The following is a 20,185-nucleotide window of genomic DNA, read 5'->3' as shown; positions in this document are numbered from 1 at the left end:
AATGCACCCTTGATAAACTCTTTCTTTGGATTTGACCGCCGCCTGGCGGATTTGTTGTCTAATAATCCAATCTTTTTTTTTTCAGTAATATAGATGTTGTTTTCCACAAAGTTCTAAAAGTTATCCACTTCAGTTTTTTTCACAGACCCAAATTAGACCACAATCACCTGCTTTTGGACATGAATAATGTTTTCTCATCTAAGGTGTGTGTGGATGTGTTTAGCTATACTTGTGGGGTCCAGAAGTCCCCACAAGGTCAAATGCTATTTCTAGGGGGTTTAGGGTTACGGTTAGAATTAGTGTTAGGGTTAGTTTTAGGGTTAACGTTAGGTAGAATGGGATTTTGAATGTGACTGAATTGTGTGCCCCCACTTGGTTAGTTATACAAGACAGTGTGTGTGTGGTTCTGGTCCTGGTCTGAAAGAGAGAGACCCCATGGTAGCAGCCACGGTAGCTGAGTGGAGCCTGTTTAATGTATGGTTTGGCCATGGTTATGTCAAACTGGGTAAAGGAGAGTGCAGGCAGTCAAATGCACAATGGAGGGTAAGCCACCACTCATCTTTTCAACCCTGACAGTGAACAGTAAGCTCTATTTTAGAGCAATTCCACCACTTTTAAAACTCATTTTCATTATCTCCAGCACAATACCAGGGCCTACATATGTGGAAAAGGCACATTTCTGTATTTTGTAGAAAAAGATGAAAGGTTATTGTTTATTTTATATATATATATATATATATATATATATATATATATATATATATATATATATATATATATACACACACACACACACACTAATGTTCAAAAGTTTGGGGTCACTTTGAAATGTCCTTGTTTTCTAAAAACATACAAAAATTAGTTGCAAAATTAATAGGAAGTAGGAAATATAGTGAAGACATTGACAAAGTTATAATGATTTTTAATTGAAATAATAATTGTCTTTCAAACTTTGCTTTCATCAAAGAATCCTCCATTTGCAGCTATTACAGCCATGCAGACCTTTGGCATTCTAGTTGTCAATTTGTTGAGGTAATCTGAATAGATTTCATGCTTCCTGAAGCACCACCCACAAGTTGGATTGGCTTGATGGGCACTTCTTACGTACCATACGGTCAAGCTGCTCCCACAACAGCTCAAAAGTGTTGAGCTCCGGTGACTGTGCTGGCCACTCCATTATAGACAGAATACCAGCTAATTGCTTCTTCCCTAATTAGTTCTTGCATTTTTTATAACATTTTTTTATTTTCAATCTTTATTTAACCAGGTAGGCCAGTTGAGAACAAGTTCTCATTTACAACTGTGACCTGGCCAAGATAAAGCAAAGCAGTGCGACACAAACAACAGCACAGAGTTACACATGGAATAAACAAACATACAGTCAATAACACAATAGAAAAAGTCTATATACAGTGTGTGCAAATGGCGTGAGGTGGTAAGGCAATAAATAGGCCATAGTAGCGAAGTAATTACAATTTAGCAAATTAACACTGGATTGATAGATGTGCAGATGATGATGTACACGTGGAAATACTGGTGTGCAAAAGAGCAAAAAAGTAAATAAAAACAATATGGGGATGAGGTAGGTAGATTGGATGGGCTAATTACAGATGTGCTGTGTACAGCTGCAGCGATCGGTAAGCTGCTCTGATAGCTGATGCTTAAAGTTAGTGAGGGAGATATAAGTCTCCAACTTCAGCGATTTTTGCAATTCTTTCCAGTCATTGGCAGCAGAGAACTGGGAGGAAAGGCGGCAAAAATAGGTGTTGGCTTTGGGGATGAGTAGTGAGATATGCTAAAGCGCCAGCAGGTATATGACCAATGAGCTGAGATAAGGTGGAGCTTTACCTAGCAAAGACTTATAGATGACCTGGAGCCAGTGGGTCTGGCAACGAATATGTAGCAAGGGCCAGCTGACGAGAGCATACAGGTCACAGTGGTGGGTGGTATATGGGGCTTTGGTGACAAAACAGATGGCACTGTGATGGACTGCATCCAGTTTGCTGAGTAGAGTGTTGGAGGCTATTTTGTAAATGACATCGCCGAAGTCAAGGATCGGAAGGATAGTCACTTTTAGGAGGGTATGTTTGGCAGCGTGAGTGAAGGAGGCTTTGTTGCGAAATAGGAAGCCAATTCTAGATTTAATTTTGGATTGGAGATGTTTAATATGAGTCTGGAAGGAGAGGTTACATTCTAGCCAGACACCTAGGTATTTGTAGTTGTCCACATATTCTAAGTCAGAACCGTCCAGAGTACTGGACGGGTGCTGTTGAAAAGCATGCATTTAGTTTTACTAGTGTTTAAGAGCAGTTAGAGGCCATGGAAGGAGTGTTGTGTGGCATTGAAGCTCGTTGGGAGTTTTGTTAACACAGTGTCCAAAGAAGGGCCAGATGTATATAGAATGGTGTCATCTGCGTAGAGGTGGATCAGGGAATCATCAGCAGCAAGAGCGACAATGTTGATATATACAGAGAAAAGAGTTGGCCCGAGAATTGAACCCTGTGGTACCCCCATAGAGACTGCCAGAGGTCTGGACAATAGGCCCCCCGATTTGACACACTGAACTCTGTCTGAGATGTAGTTGGTGAACCAGGCGAGGCAGTCATTTGAGAAACCAAGGCTGGTGAGTCTGCCGATAAGAATACGGTGATTGACAGAGTCGAAAGCCTTGGCCGGACAGTACTGTCTTTTATCGATGGCGGTTATGATATCGTTTAGTGCCTTGAGTGTGGCTGTGGTGCACCCGTGACCAGCTCAGAAACCGGATTGCACAGCAGAGAAGATACGATGGGATTCGAAATGGTCAGTTATCTGTTTGGCTTTCGAAGACTTTAGAAAGGCAAGGCAGGATGGATATAGGTCTGTAACAGTTTGCGTCTAGAGTGTCACCCCCTTTGAAGAGGGGGATGACTGCGTCAGCTTTCCAATCTTTAGGGATCTCGGACGATATGAAAGGGAGGTTGAGCAGACTGGTAATAGAGGTTGCATCAATGGCGGCGGATAATTTTAGAAAGAGAAGGTCCAGATTGTCTAGCCCAGCTGATTTGTACAGGTCCAGGTTTTGCAACTCTTTCAGAACACCTACTATCTGGATTTTGGTGAAGGAGAAGCTGGGGAGGCTTGGGCAAGTAGCTGCGGGGGGTGCAGAGCTGTTGGCCAGGGTTGGGGTAGCAAGGAGGAAAGCTTGGCCAGCCGTAGAGAAATGCTTATTGAAATTCTCGATTATCATGGATTTATCGGTGGTGACAGTTTCCTATCCTCAGTGCAGTGGGCAGCTGGGAGGAGGTGCTCATATTCTCCATGGATTTTACAGTGTCCCAAAACTTTTTGGAGTTGGAGCTACAGGACGCAAATTTCTGTTAGAAAAAGATAGCCTTTGCTTTCCTAACTGACTGCGTGTATTGGTTCCTGACTTTCCTGAAAAGTTCCATTTCACTGGGACTATTCGATGCTAGTGCAGTCTGCCACAGGATGTTTTTGTGCTGGTCGAGGGCAGTCAGGTCTGGCGTGAACCAAGGGCTATATCTGTTCTTAGTTCTACATTTCTTAAAAGGGGCATGCTTATTTAAGATGGTGAGGAAATTACTTTTAAAGAATGACCAGGCATCCTCTACTGATGGGATGAGGTCAATATCCTTCCAGGATACCCGGGCCAGGTCGATTAGAAAGGCCTGCTCGCAGAAGTGTTTTAGGGAGCGTTTGACAGTGATGAGGGGTGGTCTTTTGACCAAGGACCCATAGCGGATGCAGGCAATGAGGCAGTGATCGCTAAGATCCTGAAAACAGCAGAGGCGTATTTGGAGGGCAAGTTTGTCAGGATAATATCTATGAGGGTGCCCATGTTTACGGATTTGGGGTTGTACCTGGTGGGTTCCTTGATAAATTGTGTGAGATTGAGGGCATCTAGCTTAGATTTTAGGACTGCCGCAATGAGTATATCCCAGTTTAGCTCACCTAAAAGAACAAACTCTGAAGATAGCTAAGGGGCAATCAATTCACATATGGTGTCCAGGGCACCGCTGGGAGCTGAGGGGGGTCTAGAAGAGGCGGCAACAGTCAGATACTTATTTCTGGAGAGGTACATTTTTAAAATTAGAAGCTCGAACTGTTTGGGCATAGACCTGGAAAGTATGACAGAACTTTGCAGGCTATCTCTGCAGTAGATTGCAACTCCTCCCCCATTGGCAGTTATATCTTGATGGAAAATGTTGTAGTTGGGGATGGAAATCTCAGAATTTTTGGTGGCCTTCCTAAACCAGGATTCAGACAAGGCTTCGATGATCAGGAGTAATGGTCCAGGGCTTATGGCAGGATTCCGGTGTTGTAGTGGAGAAAAACAGTCCGATATGCTCAGGTTTTTAAACGCCCTGTGCAGACTGGCAGGCTGGCAAGTATTATCCAGGCTAAAAGCGGCTGGTGTCTGTGCTAAAGGTAAAGGCCGCTAGCAGTGGCTAACTTTGACTAAATAGCTAGTAGCTAATTAGCAGGTTAGCTTCTGAAGGCTAGCTTCTGATGGAGGTTCTGGCTATAAGGTCTAAAAATAGCAGATCCGTATCACATTGGGTGAGGCGGGTTGCCGGAAGGTATATTTAATTTAAAAATGAAAAAATAGATTGAAATATATACTAAAAAGACTAAAAATACTACATGTACACGGGAGAACGACAAACAACATCTGCACTGCTACGCCATCTTGGAACATTCTTAGTTTCCCCCCCGCCGTCCACGGGGTATGGCATGGTGTTGCAAAATGGAGTGATAGCCTTCCTTCTTCAAGATTCCTTTTACCCTGTACAAATCTCCCACTTTACCAGCACCAAAGCACCCCCAGACCATCACATTGTCTCCACCATGCTTGACAGATGGTGTCAAGCACTCCTCCAGCATCTTTACATTTTTTCTGCGTCTCACGATTGTTCTTCTTTGTGATCCGAACTCCTCAAACATAGATTAGTCTGTCCATAACACTTTTTTCCAATCTTCCTCGTCCAGTGTCTGTGTTCTTTTTCCCATCTTAGTCTTTTCTTTTTATTGGCTAGTCTGAGATATGGCTTTTTCTTCACTGTTGACGTTTAGACTGGTGTTTTGCGGATTGAGGACTTGTGAGGCATCTGTTTCTCAGACTAGACTCTCTAATGTACTTGTCCTCTTGCTCAGTTGTGCACAGGGTCCTCCCACTCCTCTTCCTATTTTGGTTAGAGCCAGTTTGCGCAGTTCTGTGAAGGGAGTAGTACACAGCGTTATACGAGATCTTCAGTTTCTTGGCAATTTCTCGCATGGAATAGCCTTAATTTCTCAGAACAAGAATAGACTGACGAGTTTCAGAAGAAAGTGCTTTGTTTCTGGTCATATTGAGCCTGTATCAAACCCACAAATGCTGATGCTCCAGATACTCAACTAGTCGAAAGAAGGACAGTTTTATTGCTTCTTTAATCAGAACAACAGTTTTCAGCTGTGCTAACATAATTGCAAAAGGGTTTTCAAATGATCAATTAGCCTTTTAAAATGCTAAACTTGGATTAGCTAACACAACATGCCATTGGAACACAGGAGTGATGGTTGCTGATAATGGGCCTCTGTGTGCCTATGTAGATATTCCATAAAAATATGATATTACTTTAATGGACAAAAACTGTTGCTGTTCTTTCAAAAACAATCACATTTCTAGTGACCCCAAACTTTTGAACGATATATATACATATATACACTGCCCCAAAAAATAAAGGGAACACTTTAAAGGGAACACTTTATTCCCTTTATTTCCTACTTTCAAACTGTCATGCAATAAAATGCTAATTAATTACTTAAAAATCATACAATGTGATTTTCTGGATTTTTGTTTTAGATTCCGTCTCTCACAGTTGAAGTATACCTATGATAAAAAATTACAGACCTCTACATGCTTTCTAAGTAGGAAAACCTGCAAAATCGGCAGTGTATCAAATACTTGTTCTCCCCAATGTACATACATACATACATACATACATACATACATACATACATACATACATACATATACACACCTTGTAAGCATTTGTATCTGTCATGTGTGAATGTTGCTGTTTTTATGTTTAATATACACAGTATATCAGAAATTGTGTTATAGAATTATTGTTAACATAAAATGGTAAATATAGTTTATACAGGTTTATACACATTTTCTGTATATTGGAAATAGCCTCTAAAATATACGTAAACAGACCATAAATGTCAAAAAAAATTGTTTTCTTGGAAAGCAGTAAGTGCTATGATCCTGTCTCAGCCTCCAGTAATTATGCTGCAATAGTGTCGGGCGGCTAGGGTCAGTCTGTTATATCTGGAGTATTTCTCCTGTCTTATCCAGTGTCCTGGGTGAATTTAAGTATGCTCCTTCTAATTCTCTCTTGCTTTCTCTTTCTTTCTATTTCTCTCCTCTCTCAGAGGACCTGAGCCCTAGGACCATGCCTCAGGGCTACCTGACATGATGACTCCTTGCTGTCTCCAGTCCACCTGGTTGTGCTGCAGTTTCAACCTTTCTGCCTGTGGCTATGGAACCCTGACCTGTTCACCGGATAAGCTACCTTGTCCCAGACCTACTGTTATTCTCTCTCTCTCTCTCTCTACCGCACCTGCTGTCTCTAACTCTGAATGATCCGCTATGAAAAGCCAACTGACATTTACTCCTGAGGTGCTGACCTGTTGCACCTTCTACAACCACTGTGATTATTATTATATAACCCTGCTGGTCATCTATGAACTTTTGAACATCTTGGTCATGTTCTGTTATAATCTCCACCCGGCACATCCATAAGAGGACTGGCCACTCCTCAGAGTATGATTCCTCTCTAGGTTTCTTCCTAGGTTTCTGCCTTTCTAGGGAGTTTTTCCTAGCCACCGTGCTTCTACATCTGTATTGCTTGCTGTTTGGGGTTCTAGGGTGAGTTTCTGTATAGCACTTTATGACATCAGCTGATGTAAAAAGGGCTTTATAAATAAATCGGATTGATTGATACAATATCAGTACTTTTTACATTTACAACTTTTCTAAGTCAATATCATCAACTGATTTCAGCCAGTGTATGGCTGTGGATTGACTGCATTGTTTCAATGAAAGGTTGGCGTATTGTCAGTTAATTTGAACAATTTATGGAATTTTTCCTCAAACTGTCTGGCTAGCATACAGTGGAGATACATTCTTGAAATGCATTATTTTATTTATATCTTATCACAGCTTTGGCAAACCATGGTTTAGCAACTCCCTGACCAAAATGGCTGACCTTTATCCCATCATAAGGGTCCCATCATAAGAAGGTTAATGACCATTCTAGTATTCTAGTTCCTAATTAAATCAAAATCAAATCAAATTTTATTGGTCATATACACATTGTTAACAAATGTTATTGCGAGTGTAGTGAAATGCTTGTGCTTTTAGTTCCGACAGTGCAGCAATATCTCACAATTCCACAACAACTACCTAATACACACAAATCTAAGCAAAGGGATGGAATAAGAATATGTTCATATAAATATATGGATGAGCAATGACCGAGCAGCATAGGCAAGATGCAATAGATGATATAAAATACAGTATATAAATATGGGATGAGTAATGCAAGATATGTAAACATCATTATTAAAGTGGCATTAATAAAGTGACTAGTGATCCATTTGTTAGAGTGGCCAATGATTTCAAGTCTGTATGTAGACAGCAGCCTCTCTGTGTTAGTGATGGCTGTTTAACAGTCTGATGGCCTTAAGATAGAAGCTATTTTTCACTCTCTCGGTCCCAGCTTTGATGCACCTGTACTGACCTCACCTTCTGGATGGTAGCGGGATAAACGACAGTGGCTCGGGTGGTTGTCCTTCCTGTGACATCAGGTGCTGTAGGTGTCCTGGAGGGCAGGTAGTTTGCCTCCCGGTGATGGGTTGTGCAGACCGTACCACTCTCTGGAGAGCCCTGCAGTTGTGGGCAGTGCAGTTGCCGTACCAGGCGGTGATACAGCCCAACAGGATGCTCTCAATTGTGCATCTGTAAAAGTTTGTGAGGGTTTTAGGTGACAAGCTAAATTTCTTCAGCCTCCTGAGGTTGAAGAGGCGCTGTTGCGCCTTCTTCACCACACTGTCTATGTGGGTGGACCATTTCAGTTTGTCAGTGATGTGTACGCCGAGGAACTTAAAACTTTCCACCTTCTCCACTGATGTCCCGTCGATGTGGATAAGGGGGTGCTCCCTCTGCTGTTTCCTGAATTTCACGACCATCTCCTTTGTTTTGTTGACATTGAGTGAGAGGTTGTTTTCCTGGCCTTACCAAGGCAATTATTCTCTATCTAGTAAATGTGCTAGCTATTTCAGTGGATATTGAACACATTTCTACCTGCAAATGAATAATGTTTTTACTAGATCTAAGGAATTGTAATAAATTCACACAAGTTTTTTTGTGGAAATCAAAGGAAGGCAAAGGATGTCAAAGTAGGCCATAAATGTTTGAGTAATTTACATTTGGTTTGAGGTCTCTCTGACAATCAATTAGAAAGGGTATTGCGATAACAATAAAATGACATATTTCACAAGATTTAAGTAATTTTTATAATTTTTTGGGGTGGAAATCCAAGGTTGTAAAAGTAGGCCAGACATTTGTAGAATAATTTACACTTGGTTCAAGGTGTCACTGACAAGCCTATGGAAAAGTTAATGCGATAAGAATAATTATATATTTGACTAGATTTAAGGTTTCTTATCTAAAAGATTTCATTTAGTTTCCTTAATAGGATATTGATTTATGCGTCATATCTTTTTCTTTAATCCATTTAGAACTCATTATAAACACAAACATATTTTGATCAGCAAAGGCTACAATACCTTGATCACAACACATGTAGGCCTGCTAAAACTTTGACTACAGAAAATGATCACCATGACAAGAATAACAGCACATTAATAGCTGCAGTAAATGAAAGGCTTGGCTGTGTCTTAGTTTCTGTTGTCCTATTATGTAATGCTAATCTATAGTCCTTCATTAAAACCTGTTGATTGGGGAAGACTTGCTGATTTCTGATTGAGTGGATCAAGATGTCTGTTAACTTTCACCCGAAGAGCTTCTGTCAACAGTCAGGGTAGGAGGGGCGACTCGTTCCTCTCACAACCCGTCTCCAACCCCTTATCGATGTTGTGTATTGTCAATGCCAACTGTTCTCGCAAAATCAAAGCTTGCCGGTCCGTAGAATGTGTGAACATGGGATCAGCATCACTCAGGGGCGTCATATAACCCAAAAATCTGAGGGGACACAAACTATGTGTGAATGGCTGGGGGTTGGTCTACCGGGAGGAACATTTCCCTCTGTACATAAATGTGAGAATGTTGCATTTTTCAAACACCTGAAACAGCATTTTCCTGCTATCTAAAGCCAAAATATTTTGCTTTATAAAAATATTTGGATTTTTCTGCATATCTAAGCATACATCTTAAGCTGTCTGTAAAAGAAGAATCTAAATATGCTGCCCTGCATCTCTGCTAAAATCTGGGTTAAAGATTAAAAGGAATTCAGTACATTTAGTTATTGCTTGCTTTTCGGCTTCTTGGTAGCTAGTTATGAGGTTGTTGAGAGTAGGAACCTATCTGGGCTAGCTAAAGCCAACGGCATAAAATTGCGACTAGTAGTATTACAGAGGAATTAAAAAAATAAAAATATATTGACAAATCTGAGGGGGAACGTGCCCCTGTGCCCCCTATGGGCATGACACCCCCGGCGTCACCCCTTACAAATGGCACTATCTAATGAAGTAAAAAAATAACGCAAGGTTTTATATTTAGGTTAGGCATACCCAGAGCAATAATACAGGCATTTTGTATTGGGGCAATGGGCGCCAAATGTGTCTCTAACTTTGTAGGGCTACTTTTATATGTCCTATGTGAGCATTACAATTAAATAGGCAACTATTCATATTTCAAGTTTTGCACAAATTTCATTTTTGCTGTTCTATTCCCAACTCCAATGTGGTGAATAAAAAAATGGTTGGCTTGACAATGACAGCAATGGAATTGGCAAGAGCACAAACAGATCTGGGACCAGGCTACTACTCCCCCTCATCAGGAAACAACTGAAATCTAAGACATGAATTTGTCTGAATCTTTCATCTCTTTTGTTGAATATGTTGGTTTAGTGTTGTCCGTCTACTACATCTATTAAAATGAGGACCCAGCAGGCCTGCCCTGCCAAAAAGAGACCGCTAATAACATGATGATTAACACACACAGCACAGGGAGCACATCTGTTTAGCTGTCTGACTACTGTTGATTTGGCATCACGTTTTGTGTGTGTGTATGTGTCTGTCCTCTGCCTGTCAGCTGTTGATCTGTCAATCAGCAATTCCTGTGTGTTGTCTGCGTGTATGCTGTCTGCGGGCACACTGTCTGTCATCCCAAGACCACCTGCCACACTACAGTCCCAATACACACTCCAGACTGGGACTCTATGGAGGAACCAGTTGCCTCAGCCACTATAGTGTTTGTGTGTGTATATGACAGAAAAAGACCCAGCCAGCTCCTGCATTAGAGACACATAATCAGGTCCATGTGAAGAGCCCTTTACAATCCACATCCCAGAGCACAGCACACACTGGATTACTCATCTGTCCCCTATGGGAGCTCGGCTCCCAATACACACCAGTCTGTTTGACCTGACACACACATACACAGGGGGACCACCATAGACTCAGGCAGAGAAGGATAGACATACCTCCACACACTAATGATGTTATACACATACTTGCCAAACTTAATTACACTAATATGATAATCTGTCCATGGGGTGCCATTCTAAAGCTACACAGGGGTTGAGGGGCCAGTTGTTAATGAGTGAGAGGAAAATATCTGTCTGTCAGTGATGTCCATCTATGTATGTCTTTTGATCAAGCAAGACTAGTGCTCCAATTAGAACAATATTAGATCATGAAAACTAGATCATTATCACAGACCGAGTTCAATTTGATAAATAATGCAAAAAGTTTAGGCTCAAACTGTTTCGATTTTTAATTAAACAATTCAAGAATTGACATAGCCTACTGGAAGCCTATCAACGATGTTTTGACTGAATGACACGCAGGGTGAAACCGCTTAGATGTCCATTAGAGAGACATTATCACGTCATTAATTGCCGGTTAAAAAAAAGCACTCCTCTATCTACTAATCTATTGGTGTCTAATCCACCTATGTTTCAGATGAAAATGGGCTCATTAAAAACGAAATGTGTGTTTTTATTTCATGTGCGAGTCCCATCTTTACTGGTCGATGTGGTGATGATGGGTGTGATCGATGAGTGGGTGGAGGTGGGGATCAGGCAGAGGCTATTAATCCTAAAATAGGGCGTTACTTTGAAGCTCTCCCGCGCGTCCACTGTTTTTGATGTTGGTCCCCACCCCCCCTTGGTACACGTCCGTCGGGATGTCACAGCGGGGCTACTATATATAAAGGTGGTCAGTCCTTGTCCTCCTCCATCTGCAACAGGGTTTAACTCTCAACTCTTTCAGAAATGGCATATTTCCCAATTTGGCTGCTGTGCGCCAGTGCGATACTGTCTCTAACGCACAGCTTCAACCAGGAGAACCTGAAAGAGGCTATGCTTCAGAGGCTTGGACTGAAGGAACTCCCAAGGATCCATAAAAGGGACTTGGAAAACCTGGTCGTTCCTAGCCACATCAGAAACAAGTACCTGACCCTGCTGAAGCTGCACCACGAGAGGAGACGCCGCTCTCTGCCCAGCCTAGCAGGAATCCTCAGGGGGTATTCCGGGAACGCAGGTAAACAGCAATGGCAACTATGACAGTTTCTAAGACTGAGAATATGACAGTTTTAAAGACTGACTGATTTTTATTTTCCATCATTATATTTTATTTACTATTAGTTATACTATTGTTAACACCAATGCGTAATTCTCAGTTTGGTGTTCTGTTTGGATTCCAAATTACGCACTGCTGTCCAATTGTCCACATGCGGACGGTGTCCTGTTATATTCTACATAATAGATATATCGGGGGAGATTCTTTACTCTGACGCCACCAGAGAGCGGTTGGTTTTCGACATGGAGGCCAGGGTCCCAGCCAACAGCGAGGTGACCATGGCGGAGCTCAGACTCTACCAGAACGCCCCTCATAAACTGCACCTGGCCGGGAGAAAGAGTCAAAAGCAGGGCAACAACGCACGGGTCAGCGTCTACTGGGTGGAGGTTCTAGAGAACGGCGCCAACCGCTCCTCACTGGTAGACTCAAGGTCAGCACCGTTACCGCACATCATTCAACAGCCTACTTTTGATTAGCCTAATAGTAATTAATTAGCTTGCTAGTTAATTAAAGTGCGGGTGTCCTCTTTCAATAGGTTGGTGCCAATCTACGAGACCGGGTGGAAAGGTTTCGATGTGACGCAGGCCGTACACTACTGGTCGAAGGGACGTCGAGAGGTGCCGCTGCGCCTGGAGCTGCGGGTCGAGGGGGAGAGACCGGGAAGCTATGCAGCCGAGATGGCCAAGAGTATGCGCTTTACCGCGCAGGACCCCTCTGACCAGAGCACGGGAAAGCCTGAGCTTCTTTTTTACACCTTGAACCTGGAGGAATATGGGTAAGTGACATTTAATAGCTAGGCTAATGGCAATGTTTAGAACCTTGGTTGGACAGTGGACACATTTTAAGCATATAGGCTACACACATATGGACCTGGCTGCTATGTCACAGTATGACATTTGCTTATACATGATTTGAGAATCCTCTATAGGTGTGTCAAACGTGTAATAACCTGACCGTTTATCTTCGTCCAGTTCCCGTGGTGACTGCCAGTCCAGCAAGCCGAACGGCATATGCTGCAGAGAAGACCACTTCATCAACTTCCGGGAGCTAACTTGGACTCAATACTGGGTCATCGAACCTGCGGGCTACCAGTCCTTCCGATGCGCAGGAGGATGCAAGCAGCCAAAGCGTCATTATGGTTACGGAGAACGGCGGTGCGCGGCTACGGAGAACGGCGGTGCGCGGCTACAGAGAACGGCGGTGCGCGGCTACGGAGAACGGCGGTGCGCGGCTACAGAGAACGGCGGTGCGCGGCTACGGAGAACGGCGGTGCGCGGCTACGGAGAACGGCGGTGCGCGGCTACGGAGAACGCGCCGCTACCTATAATGTATCTGGTGAAAAAAGGAGACTACACTGAGATTGAAGTGGCCGAGTTTCCCAACATGATAGTGGAGAAGTGCAGATGTACAATGGACAATGTATCTGTTTGAGAATGAAGAAGGAGCGCAATCCAGAGAGACAGAGATGCGAGTGCGACTCGTGATGCACAGTACTTTTTTTCTTCAAACTTTAATTACTATAGGCTAAAAAGGAGATATCTTGTTGGTGTGAATATTTGAGACAACGGTTATATTAGCCGATCACTTGTTTGTTGAGCACTTTAAATGTAAATACTTAGCCTAATTTATGTTGCCCATGAATGCATTTATACTCTTCATATGACAAGATTAAAAATATTAATTAATTGCACATTTTCAAAGTATATTAACGAACGTATTTTTCTTCCACAAATCCTTAATTAACACAGTGTCACTTCATTGTTGTCTAAGGGTTTGTCTTTTGAGGGAAAGTGGGGGAGTGTGAATAAACGAAAACACAGTCAAACTGAGATCATTTACAGATGTGGTTGTGAGACCAATTTTATCATTAGAGCCTCACCACTAGCCCAATCCTTTGTTATGGTAACACATCCTCATCACGGGGCTTCCGATCAGTGTTTGATTTGTGGATTTATTTACTTAGTTTCCGTCTCAGAATCTACAGCACTGCATCCATTGGCGACCAGTGTGGCCAAGCTAAACGTCACCAATTACGCACGAATGGCGCGCCTTTGGAGATTCACTATGACACGCGGACGGGAACAACACTCAACAGGGTTGATTCTTATGCAAATGCACGGAAGGAGTTTAGAACTATGTCAAATGAGTTTTTATTTCAAAATGGCATGATTGATTTGAAAGACTTCCAGTCCACTCTACCATTTATGACCAAGACCACGAGACAAAACCAATGTCAGATCGCTGTCCAACTCTCGTCTCCCATTAGAGCCCCAGTCAGTGTAAAATGTGAGGTATTTTACTGTAATCTTAATCTAATCTATTCTGCGTGGTGTTCCGCGTTTGCCTGGCTACCCAAACTCCTTGCTACGGACACACGCTACACCAAGCCCACGGACATTAGTTCCTTCTCAGCAATGAAGATAGCTGGGGGAAAAAAATCTGTTTCAGTCATCGCGCAAATTCAGCATAACTGGGTGAAATCATACATTCGGCTCAGGAAGGTTGGTGTTGCCTTGTTTTGCACACACTGTACAAAATAATAAAATGCAGTACTACAGGATATTTCCTCACGTAGCTCTTTATTAGCTAGCTATAACTGGCATGTTCACGTATAACTGGCATGTTCAAGTATCGCCAACCAGGATCCAACGGACCATGACCTAACCGTTTGGGTGGTCTTAACCAATCATAGCGCAGTATGAAATGGCGGTAAAATGCATCCAATTACAATTCAGTATGTTTACACATGAATATGACATCCCCCTTCTTTTAAAACAAAAGAAAATGTTTACATATTCTAAGGGTTTCTTTTGAATACATGCTCTGTAGTTAAAACTCAAGGTAGGTACCCATTTATATTGCATACTATACCAACTGAATCAACATAGACTCTGAAACAATAATCCAACATACTGTTACTTTTAAAACAAGGGATTCTCAGCAAATCAGCTTTCACTGTAGAAATAACATCTTAACATTTCAAACAGATACAATACCAAAGCATAACAAGTTTACAGTCAAACTATTTTAGGGCAGCGATCCGCCTACACCCTTTAACAGGTCTAGGACAGCTCTGGGCTTGACCTTTCTTCCTGACCTTGTGCGATATGATGCTGATCATGCTTCTGTGTCAGTCAACAGTTCTTGTGGTGTTGCAGGTAAGTATGGTGTATGTTGTACTGTGTGTGTGTGTGTTTAGTCCATCACATTCTCTTTCAGGGGAACAGTTCATCTCATCATTGTGTTGTTCTTTTGTGTTCAGTAGGTGACGACGATTGCGGCGGTACACCGCTTCTTCTGCGGTGCGGACGTGATATGAACGTTCAGTGTCAGCTGGCTGGATGACGACTGCTGGCTTCCAGAGACCATGCTCCTGGATTCTAACTGACTCTCCGTCGATCAGTGGTGGCAGTGGTCTACCTGTCCTGTCGTAGTATCGCTTTTGTTGGTGTTGTCTCTGCAACGTTTTTCATGCATTTCCTTGCAGCTGACGACCTCAGGTTGCAGCTGCTGGTTGGTGCTGGGAAGGATTGAGCGAAGTCTGCGGCTCATCAACAGCTGGGCTGGTGATTTGAAGCTGTTAACTGGAGTGTTGCGGTATTCAAGGAGACTGAGGTAGGGGTCTCTCTTGTCTGCTTTTGCTTTATCCATGAGTGATTTAGCAATCTGCACAGATTTTTCAGCAAGGCCATTACTTTGAGGGTAATGCGGCCTTGTGGTGACGTGTGTGAACTCCCATGCTTTTGTGAAGGATTCAAACTCATTTGATTTGTAACAGGGCCCATTGTCAGATATTAAAGTCTCTACAATGCCATGCCTGGCAAAGGCTGCTTTCAGCTTGTGTGTCCCAGCCGCAGATGTGGTGCTGCAGACGACACCATTTTGTATACATCTGGCCCTTCTTTGGACACTTAAACCTCCAAACGAGCTTCAATGCCATACAACACTCCTTCCGTGGCCTCCAACTGCTCTTACATGCAGGTAAAACTAAATGCATACTCTTCAACCGATTGCTGCCCGCACCCTCCCGCCCGACTAGCATCACTACTCTGGACGGTTCTGACTTAGAATATGTGGACAACTACAAATACCTAGGTGTCCGGTTAGACTGTAAACTCTTCTTCCAGACTCACATTAAGCATCTCCAATCCAAAATTAAATCTAGAAATCGGCTTCCTATTTCACAACACTAATGCTGCCAAACATACCCTCGTAAAACTGATTATCCTACCGATCCTTGACTTCGGCGATGTCATACACAAAATAGCCTCCAACACTCTACTCAGCAAACTGGATGCAGTCCATCACAGTGCCATCCGTTTTGTCACCAAAGCCCAAAATACCACCCACCACTTGCTAACATTAGACCGCACTACTTACCAAGAAAGTACTCATCTGTATTATTCGTAGCCGTCTATTTACCACCACAAAGCGAAGCTGGAACTAAGACTGCTCTCAACCAACTCTATAAACTCAACCAAGGCCATAAGCAAAGAAGAAAATGCTCACCCAGAAGCGGCACTCCTAGTGGCCGGGGACTTTAATGCAGGCAAACTTAAATCAGTTTTACCAAATTCTTACCCGCATGTCACAAGCAAACAGGAGAAAAGAAACATCCTAGACCACCTTTACTCCACACACAGATGCATACAAAGCTCTACCCCGCCCTCCATTTGGCAAATCTGACCATAATTCTATCCTCCTGATTCCGGCTTACAAGCAAAAACTAAAGCAGGAAGTACCAGTGACTCGATCAATATGGAAGTGGTCAGATGACGCGGACGCTACACTATAGGACAGTTGTGATAGCACAGACTGGAATATGTTCCCGGGATTCATCCAATGGCATTGACGAACACACCACCTGTCAGTCAGTCAGTCAGTCATCGGCTTCATCAATAAGTGCATCGATAATGTCGCCCCCACATATCCCAACCAGAAGCCATGGATTACAGGCAACATCTGCATTGAGTTAAAGGCTAGAGCTGCCGCTTTCAAGGACGCTTATAAGAAATTCTGCTATGCCCTCAGACGAACCATCAAACAAGCATAGCGTCAATTCAGGATTAAGATTGAATCCTAATACACCAACTCTGACGCTTGTCGGATGTGGCAGGGCTTGTAAACTATTAGACCACAAAGGAGGGAAACCCCGACAAAGGGAAACCCAGACGCGAGCCTACCAGACGAGCTAAATGCCTTATGCTCGCTTCGAGACCAGCAACAATGAAGCATGCACGAGAGCACCAGCTGTTCTAGATGACTGTGATAACGCTCTCGGTAGCCGATGTGAACAAAACCTTAAAACAGGTCAACATTCACAAAGCCCCTGGGCCAGACGGATTTTCAGGACGTGTACTCAAAGCATACGTGGACCAACTGTCTAGTGTCTTCACTGACATTTTCAACCTCTCCCTGACCGAGTCTGTAATACCTACATGTTTCAAGCAGACCACCATACTCCCTGTGTCCAAGGAATCGAAGGTAACCTGCCTAAATGATTACCGCCCCGTGGCACTCACATCGGTAGCCATGAAGTGCTTTGAAACGCTGGTCATGGCTCACATCAACAGCATCCTCCCGGACACCCTAGACCCACTGCAATTCACCTGCGTGGCCAAGCACACCTCCAACACCATCACTAAGTTTGCTGACGACACAACAGTGGTAGGCCTGATCACCAACAACGATGAGACGGCCTATAGGGAGGAGGTCAGAGAACTGGCAGTGTGGTGCCAGGACAACCTCTCCCTCAATGTGAGCAAGACAAATGAGCTGATCATGGACTACAGGAAAAGGCTGGCCGAAAAGGCCCCCATTAACATGAACGGGGCTGTAGTGGAGCGGGTCGAGAGTTAAGTTCCTTGGTGTCCACATCACCAACAAACTATCATTGTCCAAACATACCAAGACAGTTGTAAAGAGGGCACCTTTCCCCCCTCAGGAAACTGAAAATATTTGGCATGGGTCCCCAGATCCTCAAAAAGTTCTACAGCTGCACCATCGAGAGCATATTGACCGGTTGCATCACAGCCTGGTAATGCAACTGCTTGGCATCTGACCGTAAGGTGCTACAGAGGGTAGTGCGAACAGCCCAGTACATCACTGGGGGCAAGCTTCCTGAAATCCAGGCTTCCTGAAATCCTATATAATAGGCGCTGTCAGAGGAAAGCCCAGAAAATTGTCAGAGACTCCAGTCACCCAAGTTATAGACCGTTTTCTCTGCTACCGCACGGCAAACAGTACCGGAGTCTAGGACCAAAAGGGTCCTCAACCACTTCTACCCCCAAGCCATTAGACTGCTGAACAATTCATAAAAATTGCCACCGGACAATTTACACTGACACCTGCTCTTTGGCTGTTCTTGCCAGAAATGGCCTACCCACTGAAGATCTAGTCAGTCTATACTACACTGGTCAGGCCCTGTCTGGAATACGGTGGAGTGCTGTTAGTTAGATGCAGTACAAAGCAGCAGGCCCAACTAGACCAGGTGCAGAGGGCCTTGAGGATCATCTCCAGTGGTGGAGCAGTCCAACCACAGCTCCCCTCACTGCAGAGCAGGCTGCATGCAGTGCATCTGGTGAAGGACATGCACACTCTTGACCATCCACTGAATGACCTGCTCCCTCCAAACCACCAGGCTCCTGAGAAACAGCCACAAACTGTCCTGTATAACTGCCCGTACAAACCACCTGCAAAACGCCTCTCTACCCACTGATAGACTGTATAATACCGAACTTCCGGCGCCGACAGAGATGGCCGCCTCGCTTCGCGTTCCTAGGGAACTATGCAGTTTTTTGTTTTTTTTACGTGTTATTTCTTACATTAGTACCCCAGGTCATCTTAGGTTTCATTACATACAGTCGAGAAGAACTACTGAATATAAGATCAGCGTCAACTCACCATCAGTACGACCAAGAATATGTTTTTCGCGACGCGGATCCTGTGTTCTGCCTTACAAACAGTACAACGGAGCGGATCCTATGCAGCGACCCAAAAAAACGACTCCAAAAGAGAGGGAAACGAGGCAGTCTTCTGGTCAGACTCCGGAGACGGGCACACCGTGCACCACTCCCTAGCATTCTTCTTGCCAATGTCCAGTCTCTTGACAACAAGGTTGATGAAATCCGAGCAAGGGTAGCATTCCAGAGGGACATCAGAGACTGTAACGTTCTTTGCTTCACGGAAACGTGGCTCACCGGAGAGACGCTATCCGAAGTGGTGCAGCCAACGGGTTTCTCCACGCATCGCGCCGACAGAAACAAACATCTTTCTGGTAAGAAGAGGGGTGGGGGCGTATGCCTTATGGCCAACGTGACATGGTGTGATGAAAGAAACACAGGAACTCAAATCCTTCTGTTCACCTGATTTAGAATTCCTCACAATCAAATGTAGACCGCATTATCTACCAAGAGAATTCTCTTCGATTATCATCACAGCCGTATATATCCCCCCCAAGCAGACACATCGATGGCTCTGAACTAACTTTATTTAACTCTCTGCAAACTGGAAACAATTTATCCGGAGGCTGCATTCATTGTAGCTGGGGATTTTAACAAGGCTAATCTGAAAACAAGACTCCCAAATTTTTATCAGCATATCGATTGCACAACCAGGGGTGGAAAGACCTTGGATCATTGTTACTCTAACTTCCGCGACGCATATAAGGCCCTGCCCCGCCCCCCTTTCGGAAAAGCTGACCACGACTCCATTTTGTTGATCCCTGCCTACAGACAGAAACTAAAACAAGAGGCTCCCACGCTAAGGTCTGTCCAACGCTGGTCCGACCAAGCGGACTCCACACTCCAAGACTGCTTCCATCACGTGGACTGGGAGATGTTTCGTATTGCGTCAGATAACAACATTGACGAATACGCTGATTCGGTGTGCGAGTTCATTAGAACGTGCGTTGAAGATGTCGTTCCCATAGCAACGATTAAAACATTCCCTAACTAGAAACCGTGGATTGATGGCAGCATTCGTGTGAAACTGAAAGCGCGAACCACTGCTTTTAATCAGGGCAAGGTGTCTGGTAACATGACCGAATACAAACAGTGCAGCTATTCCCTCCGCAAGGCTATCAAACAAGCTAAGCGCCAGTACAGAGACAAAGTAGAATCTCAATTCAACGGCTCAGACACAAGAGGCATGTGACAGGGTCTACAGTCAATCACGGACTACAGGAAGAAATCCAGCCCAGTCACGGACCAGGATGTCTTGCTCCCAGGCAGACTAAATAACTTTTTTGCCCGCTTTGAGGACAATACTGTGCCACTGACACGGCCTGCAACGAAAACATGCGGTCTCTCCTTCACTGCAGCCGAGGTGAGTAAGACATTTAAACGTGTTAACCCTCGCAAGGCTGCATCCC

The 20,185-nt window shown here is 43.9% G+C and overlaps 1 protein-coding gene across 1 annotated transcript; it reads left to right on the top strand.

Annotated features, from left to right (window-relative positions):
* The first annotated feature begins 8,196 nt into the window (after window positions 1-8,196).
* Window positions 8,197-15,759, top strand: LOC109904501 (left-right determination factor 2-like). Its single transcript, XM_031788330.1, has 3 exons — window positions 8,197-12,244; window positions 12,350-12,589; window positions 12,786-15,759. The coding sequence occupies exons 1-3, from the start codon at window positions 12,057-12,059 to the stop codon at window positions 13,243-13,245; spliced, it is 888 nt and encodes a 295-aa protein (XP_031644190.1). The 5' UTR covers window positions 8,197-12,056; the 3' UTR covers window positions 13,246-15,759.
* Window positions 15,760-20,185: the final 4,426 nt, after the last annotated feature.

Source organism: Oncorhynchus kisutch, linkage group LG14 (assembly GCF_002021735.2).
Source record: "Oncorhynchus kisutch isolate 150728-3 linkage group LG14, Okis_V2, whole genome shotgun sequence".
In the NCBI taxonomy this organism is placed as follows: domain Eukaryota; kingdom Metazoa; phylum Chordata; class Actinopteri; order Salmoniformes; family Salmonidae; genus Oncorhynchus; species Oncorhynchus kisutch.
Note: the sequence above shows the minus strand (reverse complement) of the source record. Positions and strands in the feature narration are given on the sequence as shown.